This window comes from Schistosoma haematobium, chromosome 6 (assembly GCF_000699445.3).
Source record: "Schistosoma haematobium chromosome 6, whole genome shotgun sequence".
NCBI classification, from domain to species: domain Eukaryota; kingdom Metazoa; phylum Platyhelminthes; class Trematoda; order Strigeidida; family Schistosomatidae; genus Schistosoma; species Schistosoma haematobium.
In genome coordinates, this window is record NC_067201.1 from 3,385,610 (window position 1) to 3,406,015 (window position 20,406).

Sequence of the window (20,406 nt, forward strand, 5' to 3'; positions counted from 1 at the left end):
GAGTTTGCCACGTAAGGAGCAACTCCGTACATTACTTGCATCACTTTTGTCAATTTTTTGTCGTTTCTCCATCCAAGAGTAATTATGCTGTGTTTCTTTGTGGAGTTCGTAATCGGTTTGGGGGTATCGGTTGAGTGGGTAATTAGCCTGACCTCTATCACCCGGGTTACCGCTCACGTTAGTTCATGGGTCATCCGTTCCACGGTCCAAGAGGCACGACACGGACGTGTGAGCCGAATTTTGCTTCCCATATATATGCTTACTTATGCATATTCATTCACTTATGTTATTAATCATATAAGTGATTTAATTACTTTAAAAAATATTTCCTCATTCCATGAATTCATATTTGCTTTTAAAATCATCTCTTCTGTGCTCTGATCGTTTCTACTATCACTAATACTATTACTGCTCAGATCACTTTGACATCTTGATGTTTTGATACAATGCGGCAACTTGAATCGACGCACATATATCTCAGCTTCTACGTTCTTTATGTTTAACTGACATAATATTCTCTAATTTTCTTTTATAATAGAGTATTATTACATCACAGCAGCAGTAAACAAAGATTGTACAATGGTTTCATCTATCCATTTATAGCTGTCATACTGGCTAGAAATTCTCACATAGTTATCAGCTTGTAAATTCAGTAGCTCTGAAATGATATCCAATCTAAACTTAATTGATAGAATACTTAAGATCTTGCCATTATTACCTAAATGGTACTCATTCCTTATAGACAAAAAAGGAAAACACTATCGTAAACATGAATAACTAGTTTATCAATTTAGTTTGTCGTACTAATTATGTCTAGTTTTAATCGATTCACAATATTGCACAACTGTCGTTCTTGAGATAATTTTTCTTCACACTTTACATAGCCGAACTTTACTGATCTCAGCGTGTACATCATTAGATGTCGGCTCTGTCGTCTAAAGATTAGGCGTTCATTAGTTTTACCGAAGGTTTTGGGTCCAATTTTCCGGACGCGAGGTCGTAGACAGGCACTATTGAGTTGTCTCATACTAGAACAAGACGGCCGTCCACGTTTTGAATGGTGGTCTAAGGTCAGTTCGTCATGTAAACTTTGGAAATTCTACAATCTCCACAAATCTCTCTCTCTCCATATATATATGTAATATTACTTATTTATTTTAACACATAGATATTGGTACAAGGAGGCACAAAATACATATGCGCCACGCAGATCTCATTTGATATGTGTGAGGGCTGTGATACCGTCCGGGTGCCCAAATCGAAGCAGGATATGTATATATATATAATTAAGAAAAGCGTCTTTTTAACCAATAATTTTTGTGTTTCAGAGTTATGAACAATTTGTTGTCTCATAAAATTATAAATTTCGCATTCAAATTAGATTCGAATACAACGATTAAACTAGCTGTGCTAATGAGACTGAAGATTTAATTCGACTAGCAGATTTTGAGTCATTATGTTACGAAATTAGTAACTGGGACCTCTATTAACTCCGCAGCAGTAAATCTGGTTAATCTTATCTCGAAATGATTTGCTTCACTTGACAAATATCTTTTTTCTCATGTTTTATTAATACAAATATTTATAATAGCCCATTGTATCGGCTTAGTTATATGCGATGATAATGTGTGAGTTAGACTGAATATTTTCTAAGTGATTAACATAAACTATCCATCCTTTTAAATGGTTAAATTGGATAGTGTTAGTTAAAGGCATTGTTTCATAGTTCAACTTCTCTAGGGCTGAATTTCATTAGTTTGTTTGTTAATGAAATAAACCAGACTCTATGAACCAAATGAAATTATGTTTTTCGTTTTGTTTTGTCTCTTTTCTCTTACTTCCAGTTTGTTATGTTCTCTCTTCCGTCTATTATGGTTACAAGTTGCTTATGGTGTTGGGAGTGCTCAATTGGTTACGGATAATTTTTGGTTAATGACACGTTTAGCTGTCACATATTTCTGCCATAATGTAGTCGATCGGGATACATTAATGGTTAGTATATTGAATTGTTGTATCCCTGCTGACAGATTTATTGAAATCTGTAGTTCAATATCATTAATTAGTTTATTCATTGTAGTCGATTGATCTGATAACTTGATCTCTAGGTTTTGTTTGTAAAATTTTGATGCCGTATTGTTTATTGAGGTTTCTGGTCAGTTTACTTACTGACTGGCTTGGTTTCTTGAATTATTTAGCATTCTATGCATCTTTTTCTATTTTCCTCATTGAAATATACAGTCAAATAAGATTTGATATGACGGATAGATTTAAATGTTTTTATTTGCGTTATACTACGTTCCTATGATAGTACGGTAATAAGATTAGGCTGAATGATCGAGTTCATACTACTGCTAGATCGGATGCTCGAACGATCCGCTATGCACTGTTGTAACGTGTGGACTGCAGGTTAGATGTGCAGCGTTTTATTGATCGATTCAGTGACACGGAAAACACGTACGGACGGCCTAGAGTCTCGATTGGTCCCGCTTCCCTGTCTAGCCCAGCCAGTTGAGTCCAGAACACAAGTCTTAGCCTCTGAGATATGAATCATTATATTTCAGACATACTCTATTTATATACCAATCAACCAGACCACATCGTACCATAAAATAGAAAACAACATTTTGTACAATATTCAACAAGGAACAGATATCGACCAATAGGAAATGTCCATTTAAAGTCCAAGGACACCATTAGACTTGATAATTATTGGTATATTTTTCTGCACATCCTAACAGCACAGACTAGATCTCGCTACATCAGAGTACAAACTAGGCACTAATTTATTCCACACAATTACAAGCAATCACTCCCAGTAAGTTCAGAGTAGAAATCAATAAGAGGAAAGGAAATTGCACATTTAATAGCCAGTAAGCTGCGTTCCTCTTTGTCCACACTCAGTGACTAATCACATTTACTCTCACTACCAAATATTATGGATAAATTGCTATTATTTCCTTTTTGGAATTTTATGCTACTCATGTTCCGTAGTTTATCATTAGTCTTTCATTAATTTTCAAAAAAGCATGTTAACTCATCAACTTCATCAACAGGTTTATGTACTGAAGTTTGGAAGTTAGTGAAACTAACCGTCCGTCTAGATCGAACTAGTTGAAATTGTTTTTGAACCTGAAACCTATAACTCAGAAACCGATTGCTTTGACACTACTAGACCATCGTGGCAGGGGTGTTATTTACGAAAGTTAATAGAAGAAGCGAGAATGTCTAGTGCTTAAACTGAGTTGGTGGATTCACAGGATCCATCTGTGGGAGTTGTAAAATCTTTACTATAAGGACCAATGTTGTGCATTAGTTCCAGTATCCTGAAGGGACGAATAACAGATGAACCTATTTTTAGTCACTGATTACCATCTCGTGATCTCACTCCACTCCGTTATGGATTTTACATCTACGTGAAAAGCTCGAAGTGGCGTTCTGAAGAAACCACCCACTTCGGTTTGGGTACCCGGGCCCATACTATTTTTGATGCTCATTTGTACCAGTTTCTCATGTGGCTGAAATACGTAAATAAAAGGTATCATAGCGATATTGTACTTCATTCATGAAATATTAAGTTTTAATTCCCTTTATCAATGTTATTTATTTGTTATGATCTGTTATAGTCTAATATTTCTCGATCACCGATCATGACAATACTTCAAGCTGAATCTGTTCACCCATTACCAGCACATCAAGGTGTATTTTTGTCAAATAAAACATATAACGGAGAAAATCAACTTTCAGAGAGAAAAGAAAATCTATTGCCAGAAAGTTGTAATGATATAAATCGAGTTTGTATTCAAGGTTTATTAATGTGTGTACGTTTAGCATTAGATAAATGGTCACACGAACCCCAAGCACTAAGTTCACTAACGCGACTATTGAGTGTGCTCAGTATGCATTCACCTAATTCGTAAGTGTCACTACATTTTATAGACTGTTTTTTAATGCTATTTACACTTACTAATCAAGAAAGTCAATCAAACCTTTGTCGAGTTTCGTTCTCCGACCCAGTATTCTTCTTTTGCTTATTATTCCTCGAACATTTTACTTCACTCTACCCGTTCCCGAATTCAAACATGGCTCTGACAAGAAATTGATTATCTTCTAAATAGAACAAGTTAAACTAAGATCATTCTATAAGAATATGTTAATGTATTTATAATTTTTAAACAGGAAGACTCTAGGGTCTTCGCTTATCCGCTGTAGTTGGCGGGTTAAAAATAGGTCAGTCAATGTGTTACAACGTGCTCCTGTCTGGAACATACTTTAGTTAAGTCTCTGTCTTACCAATTCCTCCATTTGAGCAGATTCATGGGATCTGTTGTTAGGGTCATCTTGGATCAAAGTAAAGAGTTTGTGCCTTCAAAATGTCCACCTTCCAGGCAATAAGGAATTGGTATCATCCTTTTTCTTTTCAATGATTGGCTTCACAGTTTCCAGATATTTCGATCTCGAAGGTGTCTAACAGAATATCATTAGGTTTTCTAGGTCGGTTCTCGTTGTTCGTTATCGAAATTGCTTTAATTTGCTTTCCATTACGTATCAAATATTATATACGTATTAACTATATCCATTAATCGTTTTCATTTTTGTATTTTCACTAAGCTTCAAATCTGTTTTTCAATCTCATTGCACTAAGCACTTATTCGCAAGCTTTTGTAATAAGCTAAAATATCTACAATAACCAAGCTTTATATTGCGTTTCACTAAACTTTTTTTTGTAAACTAATGTAGTGTTGAATTAAATAGTAACTAGAATGGATAAATCCCTGTACATACCAAGGATGATAGGAAATAATATCTTCGCTTGACAAGATGAAAATACTGATAGTCAATATTTCATTCGACTATTTTAATGTTGTTTTATTGTGATCCTAAACTAAAATGTTTGTGTTATTTCACATATATTTACCTCCAAAGAAGTCATATATAAAGAGCTACTGAACAGCTATTTCTATTTTCACAGTTCTCACTAGTTACTAGGCCGATTTCAGTTCATTCTTTTAAAAAAATAGGGATTGGATAATAATCACTAGCTTACCTAACTTAAATTTCAAAGGTTAAATTGATAGTGAATTTTTACCTTTACTATTTCTTTTAACCCTCAGAATATATAAATTCCATAATCGAATGTCAAATAATCGAAAATCTCGTCTTAATATTGATCTATTCGAAAATACTATCGACTTGAACATATCAAGAACTGACTAATAATTGTTTCTCCCTAGTTCAATATTCTTATTCTCTAATAAAAAGACTATTTTATCCTGATGAGGCATTATTTTTGCTGTATAGAGGAGGTTATATTGCTTGTCACATGTTAAGGAAAGACCAAATGACCCATTTCTGTATGGATTGTTACATTATTCTGTTGCAGCCAGTCCATTTTTTTCAGTTAAGTTTGCGTCGTCCAGTGTATGTTTCTAATTGTTTATTTGGTCAAATGTATGATGATATAGTCAGTAAGGTAGGTGGTTGGAGGTAGTCAATAGTATACTCTGAACCTAGGTTTCATGCTATTTGGCACTTATCGGCGAGGTATACCTTTAATCTTGAGGGAACTGATGCTCTTTAGCAGATTCGATCTTATGTCAGCCAGGTTCATAGTTAGAGACGTTGCCATTGAACTATTCGGGCGCAACTGACCTGCAGGGTTAGTGTATTCGGTAATAATAGTAGTAGTTTCCCTGTAATGATTTAACTAAAATTAAAAGCCCTAATGGTTACTCTATTCATTCGTTTTTTTTCTTGAGTTAGATCATCTGATTTAGCTTGTTCCGCGTGGTATGACATATGTACGCTTGTCGCTGGTCCTCAGGCTTCAGAACACACATGGCCTAATTTGTCGACAGATAGTTTAATTCAATTAGTTGAAGCCTGTTTATGCGGCAGTTGGGCAATTGATAAAACAAAACTATCATCATCGGCATTAGTTCAGCAGCAGCATCAAAGTAATGAAGATGTCTCCGATACCTTGCTACTACAGGTATATGTTTTGTTCTGTTTAGTTTTACGGTTATTTCTGTAGTTAGGTTGACTCTCTGAATATAAATCAATATTAAATGATAAGTTTATAAATCAAACTTACGATGACATAACCGTTGTTTTCGTTTTTCGTAGGTTGTGTATTGTATATGACATGGCTGGCTTCAGCGAATGTAACACTTTAGTTATGTATCATAATTATTTGTTCATAGGGTCGTAGTGGTTTATATTCGAGATAATTCCCAAGTCTTCGTATATCTCTCGTCCCGATAGTGGTTATAAGATAACTCCCAATGGTGTATAAATTTCAGAAGACAATACAAAGCTTGGACTACAGTTCATTATTGTAGAGAGCAGATCACAAAGCTACAAGCACACAAAACAAATTTGAGTAGAAACGTGAATAGTAGCGGATTAGGACGAATGCATTGATAAAATTTAAGAGAGAGAGAGAGCCATATATAGGTAAGAGAATGATTCATCGAGCTATTAAGTAATAAGAGGGATTTGTGTAAGCTGTAACACGTGACTAAGGCTACACGCTCATGCAGTCACGATAACAATAATAATGTTAAGATATAGACATATCGTTACTGTTCTGATGACACTGTCTGTTAAGTAAGTTAATTGAAGAGCTTAACAAGATCGAACGTATAGAAGCTCATGTGTTAGTGAGGTACTATAATGTTTCACCTGCAGCTTATACACACGTTTTGTTTAATCCACAGTTGAGTTGTTTTTGTAAGCAGTTAAACAAGTGATAATAATCTCAACGAGATAAGCATCAAAACACATTGTTCTTATCCGACTTTAATTCATATTTTTCCTATTTCCTTGAGTTTATATTGTTTTAATATCTTGATGTGTTTATCAAATAGATTCACGCCGAAATATGAATCGTCAAATTTGAATCTTATTTATTTGTTTCATTTCGTCCCGAATTTTAGCTTATCCGCGAGATTCGAGAACATGTTCTTCGTGTAATCAATGTTCTTACCCATGATGAAGCGTCTTTCAGTTCACTTCAAGATTCTACAGCCACTAATATGTTGGTTAATTGTACAGCTGTTTTAAGAGGTGTTTCACGTGCTGTAGGATCAATAGCAACAAACAGTAACTCAACTACCGATTTAGTTTCATTAGTTTGGAATGGTCTTTTAGGTCCATTCTTATCACATAGTGCAAATTATTTAGTGTTGGTAAGAATATTACCTAGTACTCATGTTTTTCTTCTTTGTCTGTATATTTTATGTAAATGACTTTATAACAGTGGATTTTAGTAAAGTTGAATTTTAACAAAGTAATTTAGCTGACCTAACCACCGTCGGAAAAAATATCTGATAGATTAAGTTGTGTAACAAAATTGAATCGGTTAATTTTGAGTGTTCAAATAGACATCTTTGTTTCCCTCCATATTGTTTCAAACATTTATTATTGTATACTATGTTTAGAGAAGAGTTTGTGGATTCACTAATAGTCAAGACAATTAACTTCTACATTATCTTATCTAACACTAACATGTTTGATTAGTTACTAAATTATTGAACTGAATGAAATATGTGTAGTCCCAAAATACACGAGCAATGCTTCAAAGACACCTGTGATCAAATATTAGTAACCTACGAATATCCCCTATTCTTAATGAAATTTTATTTCTTTAGCTTTTCTATATCCAGTAAGACACAGACAAATACGTGCTCAAACTAGAGCATAATTTGAGTCTGAACATGTGTTTCAGAATGAGGTACAGTCTCTTATCGAAACTATTTAACAATGGCTGATGGGAATTTAGTCTTTTTAAGTCCATCGCTAAATTGATTATAGAGTTCGCCACGTCAGATGATGTTTCTTCCTATATCTAAAGTTGGTGTTTGCTGGAAGCAAACGGTTGTCTGAACATAGTTACAGCAGACGGTAGCCGTTAACTGTTTGCTGAGCCGCGACACCATTAGATCCTCTTAAATTCCTTTCGGTTTGATTAAGTCTATTTGCTTGAGCATTAAAATCAGTTGCCATCAGAGAGTTTGGCTTTTTGAAGTGAGTTGGATAGCTTCCCATAAAGTTCATCTTTAACTTCGTTCGAACTGCAATCAGTGGGAGCGTAGGCAGAGACAACGAGAAGGAGACTGCGTGTGTCCCTATCTTTTCGAGTTATTACTGTCCCGTTTGGTTGAACAGTGCACACGTGACTGTCTATTGGAAAAAATCCTAATAGAGTCTGTTCTGCTTTAGAACTTAATGCTATACCTAAACCAGCGACGTCGCAGGAACTAGCAGTGGCGTCTCCAGATGCTCAAATGGTAAGTCTTGTTGGTTTTTGTTGTTGACAATGTGAGGTCGAATGAATGACTGTTGTTGGACCCTGTGCGCACGTTTCGGAGACTCGACAGACATCGATGATGGGAGATTGTAAAGTTCTAGTTAAAGAAGCCTGTTCTCTCTGACGCGATGTTTGAACATTAAGATTCCCAACATGTAGTTTAGAACGTTGTTTCATGAGACCAGGAATAACATTTGATGAACTGAAATCATTATAATTGGTTGTGCATGGTGATAGAATTAAAGAGAAAGATTAATCATGGGGATAAGAGATGTGGGGATTTTATTGGCTAATGAATTCGATAAACTGACACCATATTGGCGATCCTGATTTCAGGTATATTCGCCTACAAATAGTTGTAGTAACGTATATATTCGTGCAAAATTATATTGTCTTGGTGAAATGTGAAAACCATAAATTAAATACATTATTTGCACATCTTTCTCCAGTTGTTTTTAACATGCTTTATGATTGTTCCAATTCTGTTGTTATTCCAATTGATCTATGTTCTTTTTCCTGTTCTTTTCAATCCAACCTTCTTTTCTCGGGAATTTGTTTACAGCACACAGTTTCATATTGAATAAAAGTTGAGAATAATCGCTAAGACATTTATTGCATAGATGTGGTCATGATATTTATTTTAGAAATTCTAACAGGTAATGTGTATCTGGTGAAGAAGTACAAATTTCTCTTGATTGGACACTCGGGCATTCTTTAAAAAGAGTATTCATAATTTGCTTGATCCCTGACGATTCTCTCTTTTCCTCTGTGTGTGTGTGTGTCTAATTGGAGCAAAGGTTTGATAATGTCGGTTTTCAGATGTCTGAAGACAAACTATACTTTGTAATGCATAAACGTTTTATTACACATTCCATACGAATAGGAGAATTATCGTAGATTGTTTGACTTTTCTCTGGAAATCGAACAAATCCTAATGAAATCCCTTATCATCACAGGAAATCAGTTATTTTTATTGATGAATTTCCAATTTGTCGTATTAAAAGTAGATTTATATAAATGATGCAAGTATCTGCTTTAAATTGAAATAATACATTTAGACGAATGGAAATTAATTTAACCTTACAATGTGTCATTCTTATTTTTCATGCTGCATTTTCTAGTACTGGAAAATATTGTCAATGTAAAACTCAATATTCTAAACTGTAATTTCATAATTTTCACTTGTTTGATTCTTGAGTAGTATAATAAGGTTACTTACTAATTGGAAGTTCACATATGCATCTATACTGTGTTATTTTGATAGTCTACATCACAGACTAATCTTAGACAAGCACATTGAAAGAAATCTAGAAAAAACCAAATAAGTTTTGTAAGCAATGATAGATAGTGGCTAGCAGTGGAATCCAGTTTGACGCGCGTTTTGTTCTATTTGGGACTCATCAGTTGGATGTACCTGCATCTTAGAGTTGATGTTCACTTTGGGACTCGAACCCAGTACCATTCACTTCAAATGCTATCGCGTTATCCACTCAGCTACTGAGTCCTGATAGCCACTTGCTTGTGCAAATAAGTTTTTTTTTCGTATGAGACTCTTTTAACTGTGGAAGTCATCGATGATTCCACAAAAATAACAGACTTAGTACATATGTTCAAATCGACCAGTGAATTTTCATCCACCGGTTTATATGATGTTATTCTGCAATTATGATTGTTTTCTTTTTCACTGTTTTTGTTGTTATGTGTGATGTTTCTTGTTTTTGTTCTCAATTCATAGAAATGTCATAATTACTCAGAAGCTTTACAATCATTACTCTCTTTATTCACTGATGTTGCTGATTCTTGTCTAATTTATTTGGCCGGTCTACCATCATCATCATCATTTTCAGAATCATTATTGAATAATGATTCTACAGTTGTACAATCATCATTGGAAACAAATAATGAAACTAGAAATGGTTGTGCTACTCCATATGCTTCTGGTTCATTTTTAAATTGGACAGTTGTTCTATGCAAACATTATACTAAAATTACACAAGGTAAATATCCACGGTCTCAATCTAGGTAGATATAATTAGTGTTCTGTTCTTTCAAATTGTTAGTGTTGTGTTAAATTGTGCTTGGTCAGAGTAAACTGTCATAACATTTTATTTAGTTTATGTTGTCGTTCACTGTTGTCAGTAAACGATTAATGTTTATATTATAATTGAGTTAAAGCTATATGGTTTCAATATAACAATAGAATATGTGGAATATATGAAATTATCTCCAACCAAACTTAAACTATAACCCACCCCATCAATAACTCGAATCAATCCTCAAAAAAGAGTGCAAAATTGTTATTATCATTCGAACTATTGAAAATATAGTGTAAAACGCATAGGTGTTTAAGTAGTGTCTGTTTTTTCGGGGGGGAAAGGAGGAGGATATCATTGAGAACCAGCCATTATAATGCTAAGGGTCAGATTTAGTTCAAATCCTTGTAAAAATGTTTCATTCACCAGTAAGTAACTTAAAATATCGTGATGTATGTACTGTGGAGTATTTTTAAGTAGATAAGATGTCCTAGTTGTTCTTTTTTAAATATTTAATATTGACTTTCAAGTAAGTTATCTATCATTCTGCTATGATGATCTAAACTATTCATGTGAATACCTGAATTACACAGTACATGGATAGGGGTACATATTAGTTTTTTTCTGGAAAGAATGACTACATTTCAAAGAAATATTTGGTTTAATTTCTACCCTGAAAGTGGTATATTTAGGTTTGTCGTTGAAGAAAAGAAATCTATTATAAAGTGTCAGAATTTGCATTAGCTTTCTTAGAACTGTAATGTAACTTAAACAACCTTCCCAAAAAATCGGAACTAAGCCGGTTACTTCTGTTTATCGACCTCGTGAATAATTCGTCTGAATTCAAATCAACAGATTGGTTGAAAATAGCAACTGATTATTCAAATTGTAATCAGCTGGGTACATTTATGTTTGTGTGAAAGCCATTGTATAGTTAATATATATTCGAAAAATTCTTGCATGACTAACAATGGTATATACCTTCGAAAAATCTATATATTTAACCATTATATGGAAGTGAATTTCCTTATTTCATTGGTTTACATGTTAAAGTTGGAAAATGTTATAACTTGTGATCGCCGATAGAGAGAGCAGCGACTTATCGATCGGACAAAAGACTCGTAAAACACGTGAGAACAGCCTAGAGTTCTGATTGGCCCTGCTTTCCGCCTAGCCCAGCCAGTTAAGTCCTGAACACCAGTCTCAGCATCTGAAATATGAATCATTATATTTCAAACATATTGAGTTTATATACCAATCAAACAAACCACAACGTACCAATAAAATATGAAACAACATTTAGTTACCTAATAATTATACGATAGAAATATACGTATAGTATTGATCCATAGATGGATCCCAACGTTACCATTCATTATGTTCCTCGGGTCTTAACAGAAAACAATAAATCGGTACGTGCAACATCATCTAGTGTTTTTATTGTTTCACATCACTAGGTATTGTCTATTTTTTTATACTTTTTCATTATCTAATATTTATATGAACTTAGTGGCTAAGTGAATAACACGTGAATGTTTAAAGTGAGAGGTAGGTGTCGAGTTTGGATTTCATCATATGAATATCAACATTGAAATTCAGGTGCATCTTCTAGCAGATAAGTCCTACGCAAAACGAAATACTCATTCAGAATTCGAATACTGGTCCACTATTCAATAATAATTAATTTCATTTTAAGTATTCACATTAGTTGACACTTTTTACCTTACTAATATTATGAATAAATTGTAGGTAAATTAAATTTTGAAGCGACAGCTGAAGATGATCAAATTCAAGAACTTCAACTTTTACTTAATCTCCTAAATCGTGTTCTTTATCATGAATTTGAATTAAGGCTTAGTGGCGCTATAGTTTTATCTCGGGTTGATAATGAACTAGTTATTCAACCAGATTCTATGAATTCTCAAGATGCAACATGTAGTACTATTCCGACAGTTGATGCAGCCGTTATTGGTTTAGGACATTTATTACCGTTAATAACAGAATCTAATTTAACAGTAGGTTTTTTTATTTATCTTTTTACCGCTTATAATACATTTTAGTAGTGTAGTGAATTTTACATGTAATTGTCAGATCTTATCGTTAACTTGATACACTGACTTCATATTTATGCTTTAAAAGTTGTTGGCAGTTACATTTTAATCATGAACCGATCTAGATGGCTGTTTCATTCTAGTATGGGACTACTCATCAGTGCACATCCACGACCTCTCAAACGGGGATCCAATTAATTGATTTGACACATTGAAGCTTAGAGAATTCAAACATAAAAATTGGTGATATCAAATAGAGAGGAGAAACAAAAATGAATAGTTTTGACGTGCTGGTGATGCCTTTTGAATTGAATTTCTCCAATACTATTCACGTTAAATCACAGCGTGCAATTAAAATACTCCCAGTACGAAAGACTATTATCAACTTCAAATAACTTGCATAGCTATTCAAACTATCTTCAGTTTGACATAGAATGAATGAAATGTGAATAACAGTAGAACCAAAGACACACGTGCCGTCCCGTTTGGGATTCTTCAATCGGGTTAGTTGTGAAGGACGAAACGTGAGTCCTGAATTCCTCTGCTCATCGCATTCCATCTATTCTGTATTAATTTGTGTCATAGTGTCTACATCGAGTTAATCTACACAGGATGCATATATGCCAACCAAGGCTGATCAAATCTAGTCGAAATATCAGCAAAGGGGTAATCCGAACCATTTAAAATTGACTTAGATCTCCTATTTAATTTTCGAGTCGATTCGTATACTGGTTATGAAGGAAAACACCAAGTAGTATTTACTTGAGTTCTTAGTATACTATTAGTTAGGTTTTGAATTCATCCAAAGTTGAAAAATGACCATATTTTTTCTACTGTGTAATTGTATTCTTCACAAGAACTTGTACACAATCCATTGTTCTATGTTTTCCGTACCGACACAAAAGTCTAGTTGGAACTCAACCTCTTCCATCAATTGCTTCTTGTATTGATAACATTCAGGATTGAATTCCACAAAAATATGTAGCTAAATTAGCTTTTCACCTTTTTTAAGAGATGAGATTTATAAGTTTTATTCAATTTGCCATGTCAAATTCAAAGTTGATGGGAAAATCTGAGAGGGTCTACTTAAGACGTTTAATAAAACTGGTTTCTCCAACTCCCGGTGCGATTTACTTGAGTCATCCGTAGTCGTTCTTTCGTTCGTCTGCGAGTTTTTTGTAATCATTTGTGGGTATAGGTAGAGTGAGAGATTAACTCAATCTGTACCATACGGTTCTGCTGCTTGCTTTTGCTCATGGGAAATAAGGTCACATACTGTACGTAAGTACAAGTCGGACTTTGCCTCCCATCCTTTCAGTAATGAATCTGTTTTCTACTCGTGTTGATGAAGGCGCATATATATTTGGCGCACTCCTGTACCAATATATATGTGTTCAAATAAATAAATCAACTTTCACCTACTAAATTGTATGTTCAAACGCTGCTCCACCTACTTTGGTTTGAGCAATCGAGAATTAATATTATTAACCATCGTATCCATGTACTTGGTGAACAAGTTAGTTATTAATTATTTTGTTATTAGTTCTATAATGCTTCAGATAGTCGTAATTAGTGTTTTTGTGTGCCAACTTTTGTTTTTCAGATCCCAGAATTATGTCAAGCATTTTATTCGTTAGCCTCTTATGCATGTGAATTACGTCCTCAGGGATTCATCCGACTTACAGACAATCAACTTACATCTTTTGGTCGTCTTCTTCGATTTGGAATATTTGGTGTGGAATTTGATCAATCAAATCACATTAAATCTTCATCTGCCTCACGATCTGCATCATGTTCAGCAGGATGTGTTGACAATTCAGTGGTTCAGCAATGTTTGGATATTATAATTTCATTGACTGATCATTTTTTAGAGATTAGATCACGTTCTCGTTCTTGTCCTGTAGAAGAGCTTCAAAATGCTATTCGTTTGATCAATGTTATCGGTTTGAATACACAATTCCTGTCTGACTTATTCACATTACTAACAAGAGAAAGTTATTCGGTCAACTTAGAAGCATCATTTTCATCTGCACTCCTCAATTTAATTCATTTAAGTCCGGTAAATAGTTGTTTTGAGTTTTGCGATTCGACGATATTGAATGATTATTTTATAATTGGTTTTGTTTTTTTCTTTACTTATAAACTAATCATCACTGAAGATTGTTAAGATTAGCTAATCGTCCTCGTTAGCCTTACAAATTGATAACGCATACCTGGCTATTTATATGAATGTTGATAATAGTTTACAAGTTGTGTGTAGGTACTCTATTTTGCATAGCCATGTGTATACACCCTTTTATTTATTACTGAAAGAATATCGTGGTTTTACTTAATTACGCCTGTTACTCCTCGTTGGGGAGCATAGACCACCCACCATCACTCTCCATCCAACACTGTCCTGAGCAATCATTTCCAGCTCCTTCCAGTTGTTATTCATACTTCTCATATGTGCTTTTATTTCCCGACCTAATTTGTTCTTTGGCCTTCCTCTTTTCCGCTTCTCTTCAGGATTCTAAGTTAGCACTTGTTCCGTGATGCAGTTTGATGATTTTCGTAATGTATGTCCTATCGATATCCCTCGTCTTTTCCTAATTTCCTCTTCAGCTGGAAGCTGGTTTGTTATCTCGCAGAGAAGGCTGTTGCTGATGGTATCCGGCCAACGGATGTTGAGTATCTTGTGTAGACAACTATTTATAAATACTTGTACCATTTTGATGATGGTTGTGGTAGTTCCTGAAGTTTCAGCTCCATACAGTTGAACTAACTGCCTTGATGTTCATATTGAAGATTGTGACTGATGTTGGTTAACAGTTGTTTTGAGTTCTATATGTTGTCCAACCGTAATAAAGCTGTCCTTGCTTTGCCAATCTTTGTCTTTACTTCTGCATCAGATCCTCCACGTTCATCTATGATGCTACCGAGATATGCGAATCTTTCCACTTCCAGTGTTTCTGCATCAAGTCTAACTGGGTTGGTGTTCTCTGTGTTGTATTTAAGGATCTTGGCTTTTCTATTGTGTATGTTGAAGCCTTCTGCTGAAGATGCTGCTGCTACACTAGTTGTTTTCATCTTCATTTGTTCGTGTGTATGGAATTGGAGGGCTAGGTCATCTGCTAAGTCCAAATCGTCGAATTGGTTCTGAGCTGTCCATTGTATTTCGTGTTTTCCCTCAGATGTCGAGGTCTTCATAATCCAGTCGACCACTAGAAGGAGGAAGAAGGGGGAGAGTAGACAGCTTTGTCTGATTCCAGTCCTTACTTGGAATGCATCTGTCAGCTGTCCTCTCTGCACGACCTTGCACTGTAGTCCATCATATGAGTTCCGGATAATATTGACAATCTTCTCAGGAACTCCGTAGTGTCGAAGAAGTTTCCATAACGTTCTCCTATCTACACTGTCGAATGCCTTTTCATAATCAATGAGGTTGATGTATAGTGACGAGTTTCACTCAACTGATTGTTCGACGATGATCCGTAGTGTTGCAATCTGGTTTGTGCACGATCGATCCTTACGGAATCCAGCTTGTTGATTTAATATCGTGTTCACACCCGTAATCTCTTCGGAGGGTAATTTAATGTAGCTCATTCACTGATTGCCAATTCATTTTCTGAGCTGTGAAACACTTTTTCCTTAAGGGCTATTATTACTACACTGTTTTTCAAATCAAACTAGGTAGAACAACTGGGTTCGAATCTATAGTTCAATGATTCGATATCAACCATACCAACCACTAAGTCACTACTACTCTTAAGGATGTCACTTTCTATTTATAAAAACCTTACTTCAATCTATTAATTTTACAGTCTTTGACCTCGCATCCTTTCAAATTTCGTCATTATTATTTCCTCATTGTTGTTTAACCTTACTACAAGTAATGTTTTACTACGAAATATTTTACCATATGCTACTGTATACTTAAACTTCAATCAATTTCATCACATTACCAATCTGAATTACTGGTAAATTACATTTCATTTGAAGATACTTTAGACAATATCTTTTAATCAATTAATTATTTATTTATTTGAACACATAAATATTGGTACAAGAGGGCACCAAATAGATATGCGCCACACAAAACAATGAGAATTTGAAGAGAAGGAAAAAAGGTGAGGAGCGTTAAAAAAAGACAATCACGAACAGATTAGTGTAAGGTAGTGTAATAGTAATAATAATGGGGGAAACGGAAAGGTACAACCAGAAGAAATCTTTCAGTTAATAAAGAAACAACTACTTTTTATGAAGAAAGTAAAAGAAGCTTACAGCAGGATCGTCACTAGCTTCTATTCTGAGCCATATCTGATAACGTCTCTAGCCACTGTGTAGCACCATCTCTCGAACCTCAGCCAGGGAGTTGTGAAGGACCAACAGAAGCCAACCCCTTACAGCTTTCTTTCATGCCACGACACCATGTCATACACTGACCACCTCTCCGCTTTTCCCAACCAGTCCCAGAGTCGGCAAATAATAATCGACGTGGAATAATAGTAATAATAATAAAAATAATAGACTTATTAATCTAATATATATATATATATATATATATATATATATATATATATATATATATATATATAAAATAGAAATTAACATATTCATTTAAATAAATTTATTCATTTTATTCAGGAAGCTTATTCAAATCTTGTTTATCAGTGGATTAATAATTGTGAAAATCCTATGATACAAACACGTCTTAGTGATGCTTTCAAACATTTAGGTAATTATTGTTGCCATAGTAATAATGATAGTAATAATACTGAAATAATACAATCCGATCAACAATTAATAATGGAGGATCAAACTAATAAAAATAATTTATATATAAAATGTTTTAATGAAACTAAACCAACTCGTTCAATTCGATCAGAATTTCAACAATATTTTCATTTGTTTGTCACTGAAATGCGATCATTTATATGTTTTGGATAATTAAGTGTATCTATGTTATATATACAGATATATATATATATATATATATATATATATATATATATATATATATCGTTTGTATGCCACTTTTTCTATATAACTAAAATGCTGGTACATGAATCCAACGGTGAATAATAAATACTCTTCAGTTGTGTTTTTTCTAATCGTCTTAATACCTTTCCTTTTTATGTATTAATCTCGATCTATCTAATTCATATTTTATTACAATCAGTATTTTTTCTTGCTGTTGTACAGACTTGTTAGATTCATATTATTATTATTATTATTATTATTATTATTATTATTATGACAAATAATTAAAACTATTATTGGATAATAATGTATATTCTTTTGAGTTTTTACTTGTTTTGATGATGAGTGTTGAACCGTTCAAACTAATTGTCTCAGATTACAGTAATATGTTTTTTGAATTGGGTATATTTTTTTTTAACAAAATCGAGAGGATGAAAAGCGAATGTCCAGCGCTGTAGTTGGGTTGGTGGATACGGAGAGTCTATCTAGGAGAGTTGGAAAACCCTGGTTACAATCCAATAGTGTACATGGGTTCTAGGATCCTGAGGGAACAAATGGCATATGAACCAATCGTTGGTCACCGTCTACCATGGGACTGTATCTCCTGACGTTGTTCCATTGCCTTGTGGATTAGACCTTTAGGTCGAAGGTTCGGGGTGTGGCTTCCTAAGAAAACCACCTGCTTCTGTCTGGACACCCGGGCAGTATCACAGTCCACACACAAATCGATTGATTTATGTGGCGCATATCTGTTTGGTGCCTCTTTGACTAATGTTTATATGTTTGAATAAAGAAATAAGTTCCATTGATTTCCTTTCCTATTTTATCGGTAAATAAATCCCTGAAATAATTAGTTTTATTAGTCTTGAATATTGCTACTGACTCTATTGAAAACGACACACCCCTAACTGAAGATACTCGGTCAAGCATCCTCACTAGATCATATTTGGATATACCATATTGTGTTAAGTCAGCTTAGATTATTTACAATCCAACAGATTAACCACTATCCAAGTATATTTAAGCATGCCTTCATTCTTGATATCTGGTCTGATTAACTTTGGGATGATTGTATTAGAAGTGGTCTTGGACATTAGCGTTGTCAAACACTATCTATCTATGACATCTTTACTCCTACCAAATATTCGTAATTCGTTCAACATACAAATGAAAAGCAGATATTCTATATATATATATATATATATATATATATATATATATATATATATATATATATATAATTTGTTATTTATATTGCTTTACTCCAAAGACACCGCCTTGCTCTTTTTCTAAATCCATACACATGTATATTTTGCTACTTAGGCAAGTAGATCAAAATTAAAATGGTCGATATTTTCGGTTACAATTGATTTCTGACAGTCGGTCTAAAACTTCAATCCCATCATTCTGATTATTAAAAAAAAACAATATCCCAGAATGAACATCAACTCTGACATGCAGGTACATCCAGCTGACGAGTTCCAAATAAGACGAAACGCACGTCCTTGATTCCACTACTATCCACTATCTATCTTTGCTTATTATACAAATGTTTTGCAGTTATACGCATAACTGTTTTTGGCATAAAAAATCTATCCATAAAATTTAATAGATTTGAATTTATAATTTATAAGTTTTATTTCACTTCACTAATAATCTTTATCACTTAGTAGTAGCTTGTAAAATTCACTTTATCTACTACTGAATACATCGCATATTTTGTTTATACATGTTAATAGTATATTTGTATTCTTCTTTAGTACTTTACAATAACTGCTTGTACACACTTACTACCTCTACCACTACGGCATTTGAATCGACAAATGCATCTCTGTGCTAATGTGGCATGGCAACTTGAACTGATGTACGTACGTGCGAAGTTCTTCTTTGTTACTGAATGACTGACTGAACCATCTGTTGATGCACTATCTAATATTCTTATATTATTAGAGAAACGGTGATAATAAGTTGTAAATAAGAATAAAGTACATACAATTATTGTTTCTTCTTTACACTACAAGGGTTATGATGTTCTATAGGTGTTAAAAGATAAATTTCACTGAAAATCTAATTCAATATTGATTAATCATATATGAATGAATATTATCAATATGTATCTATTTCAGCTGGATAATGAATGATGAAATTGTACGAAAATTTAGATGAATATTCGATTGATGTATGTGGAATAATAATCTGTTTTCTTCCTTAAACTAACGGAACACTAATTTGTCTTAGACGAATACACTCACAGTATCTATTCTATAGGACTTCAACACAACCCAGTTGAGAAACACATGACTGACCTGACTAGGACATGGGTACATCCACACGCCAACATTCAATAATAATAAAGGTTAGTCATCTACAACGTAGGACCAGGCATCAGTTCAAGTTGCCACACCTGATTAGCACAACAAGATGAACACCAAATTCATATTGGCAGTTACTTAAATGGTAGTAATATATAAAGTAAGGATTGCGTATAAGGTTATAATATAGGAAGAAAGAGTTAGTTCGTAGAAAGAAAGGTATGAAGTAATTTTAATCTCCCGGTTTAAGGGAAAACAAAGAACGTATACACCTACGCCATTGTGATCGATTATGAGTCATGTCACTTAAAGTCTCCAACCATTGGTTACGATAGTCACGTGGACCCCAATCAAGTAGTCTGCATCCACCAGCATGGCTCAGACTAGAAGTTATTGACTTTGTGGACTGATGCCACGTTTTGGTTTGGCCGCCCCTAACTTTCCCCCAACACTAGTCAGGATTGCCCACCATGGGAAACACCTTACTGCCATCACTCCTCTGCACAGTCTGCAGTACGACTTCGACCTTCGGTTTGTTGCTTTTGGTTTCACTATCTTTCAACTTACCTGCCTGACATGGTAGGACCTTGAGGAACGGTTTTTTCAGCCAGTACAACCCGACTGGTTCATCGTGATAGGCAAGCCCGACCACCACATCAATGTAGCAGAAACGGTCGTTAATAATCAAGGTAGGAGAATGTATGCTGTCTTTTTCCCTGCCAATTATCACATGACGAAAT

At 34.2% G+C, this 20,406-nt stretch overlaps 1 protein-coding gene across 2 annotated transcripts in view; it reads left to right on the top strand.

Annotated features, from left to right (window-relative positions):
• The window catches only part of XPO4_1 (Exportin-4), a 33,627-nt gene extending 15,973 nt beyond the window's left edge, over positions 1-17,654 (top strand). The window contains exons 13-20 of one of the 2 annotated variants that reach the window (XM_051216697.1): positions 1,845-1,992; positions 3,624-3,913; positions 5,761-5,989; positions 6,936-7,187; positions 10,044-10,305; positions 12,091-12,356; positions 13,996-14,451; positions 17,019-17,654. In XM_051216697.1, coding sequence (XP_051065292.1) covers positions 1,845-1,992; positions 3,624-3,913; positions 5,761-5,989; positions 6,936-7,187; positions 10,044-10,305; positions 12,091-12,356; positions 13,996-14,451; positions 17,019-17,321 — 2,206 coding nt within the window. In that variant the 3' untranslated portion in view covers positions 17,322-17,654. Of the gene's footprint in view, positions 1-1,844; positions 12,357-13,995; positions 16,904-17,018 lie in introns of those variants that run through there. The other variant, XM_051216696.1, reaches the window with a different exon arrangement.
• Positions 17,655-20,406: the final 2,752 nt, after the last annotated feature.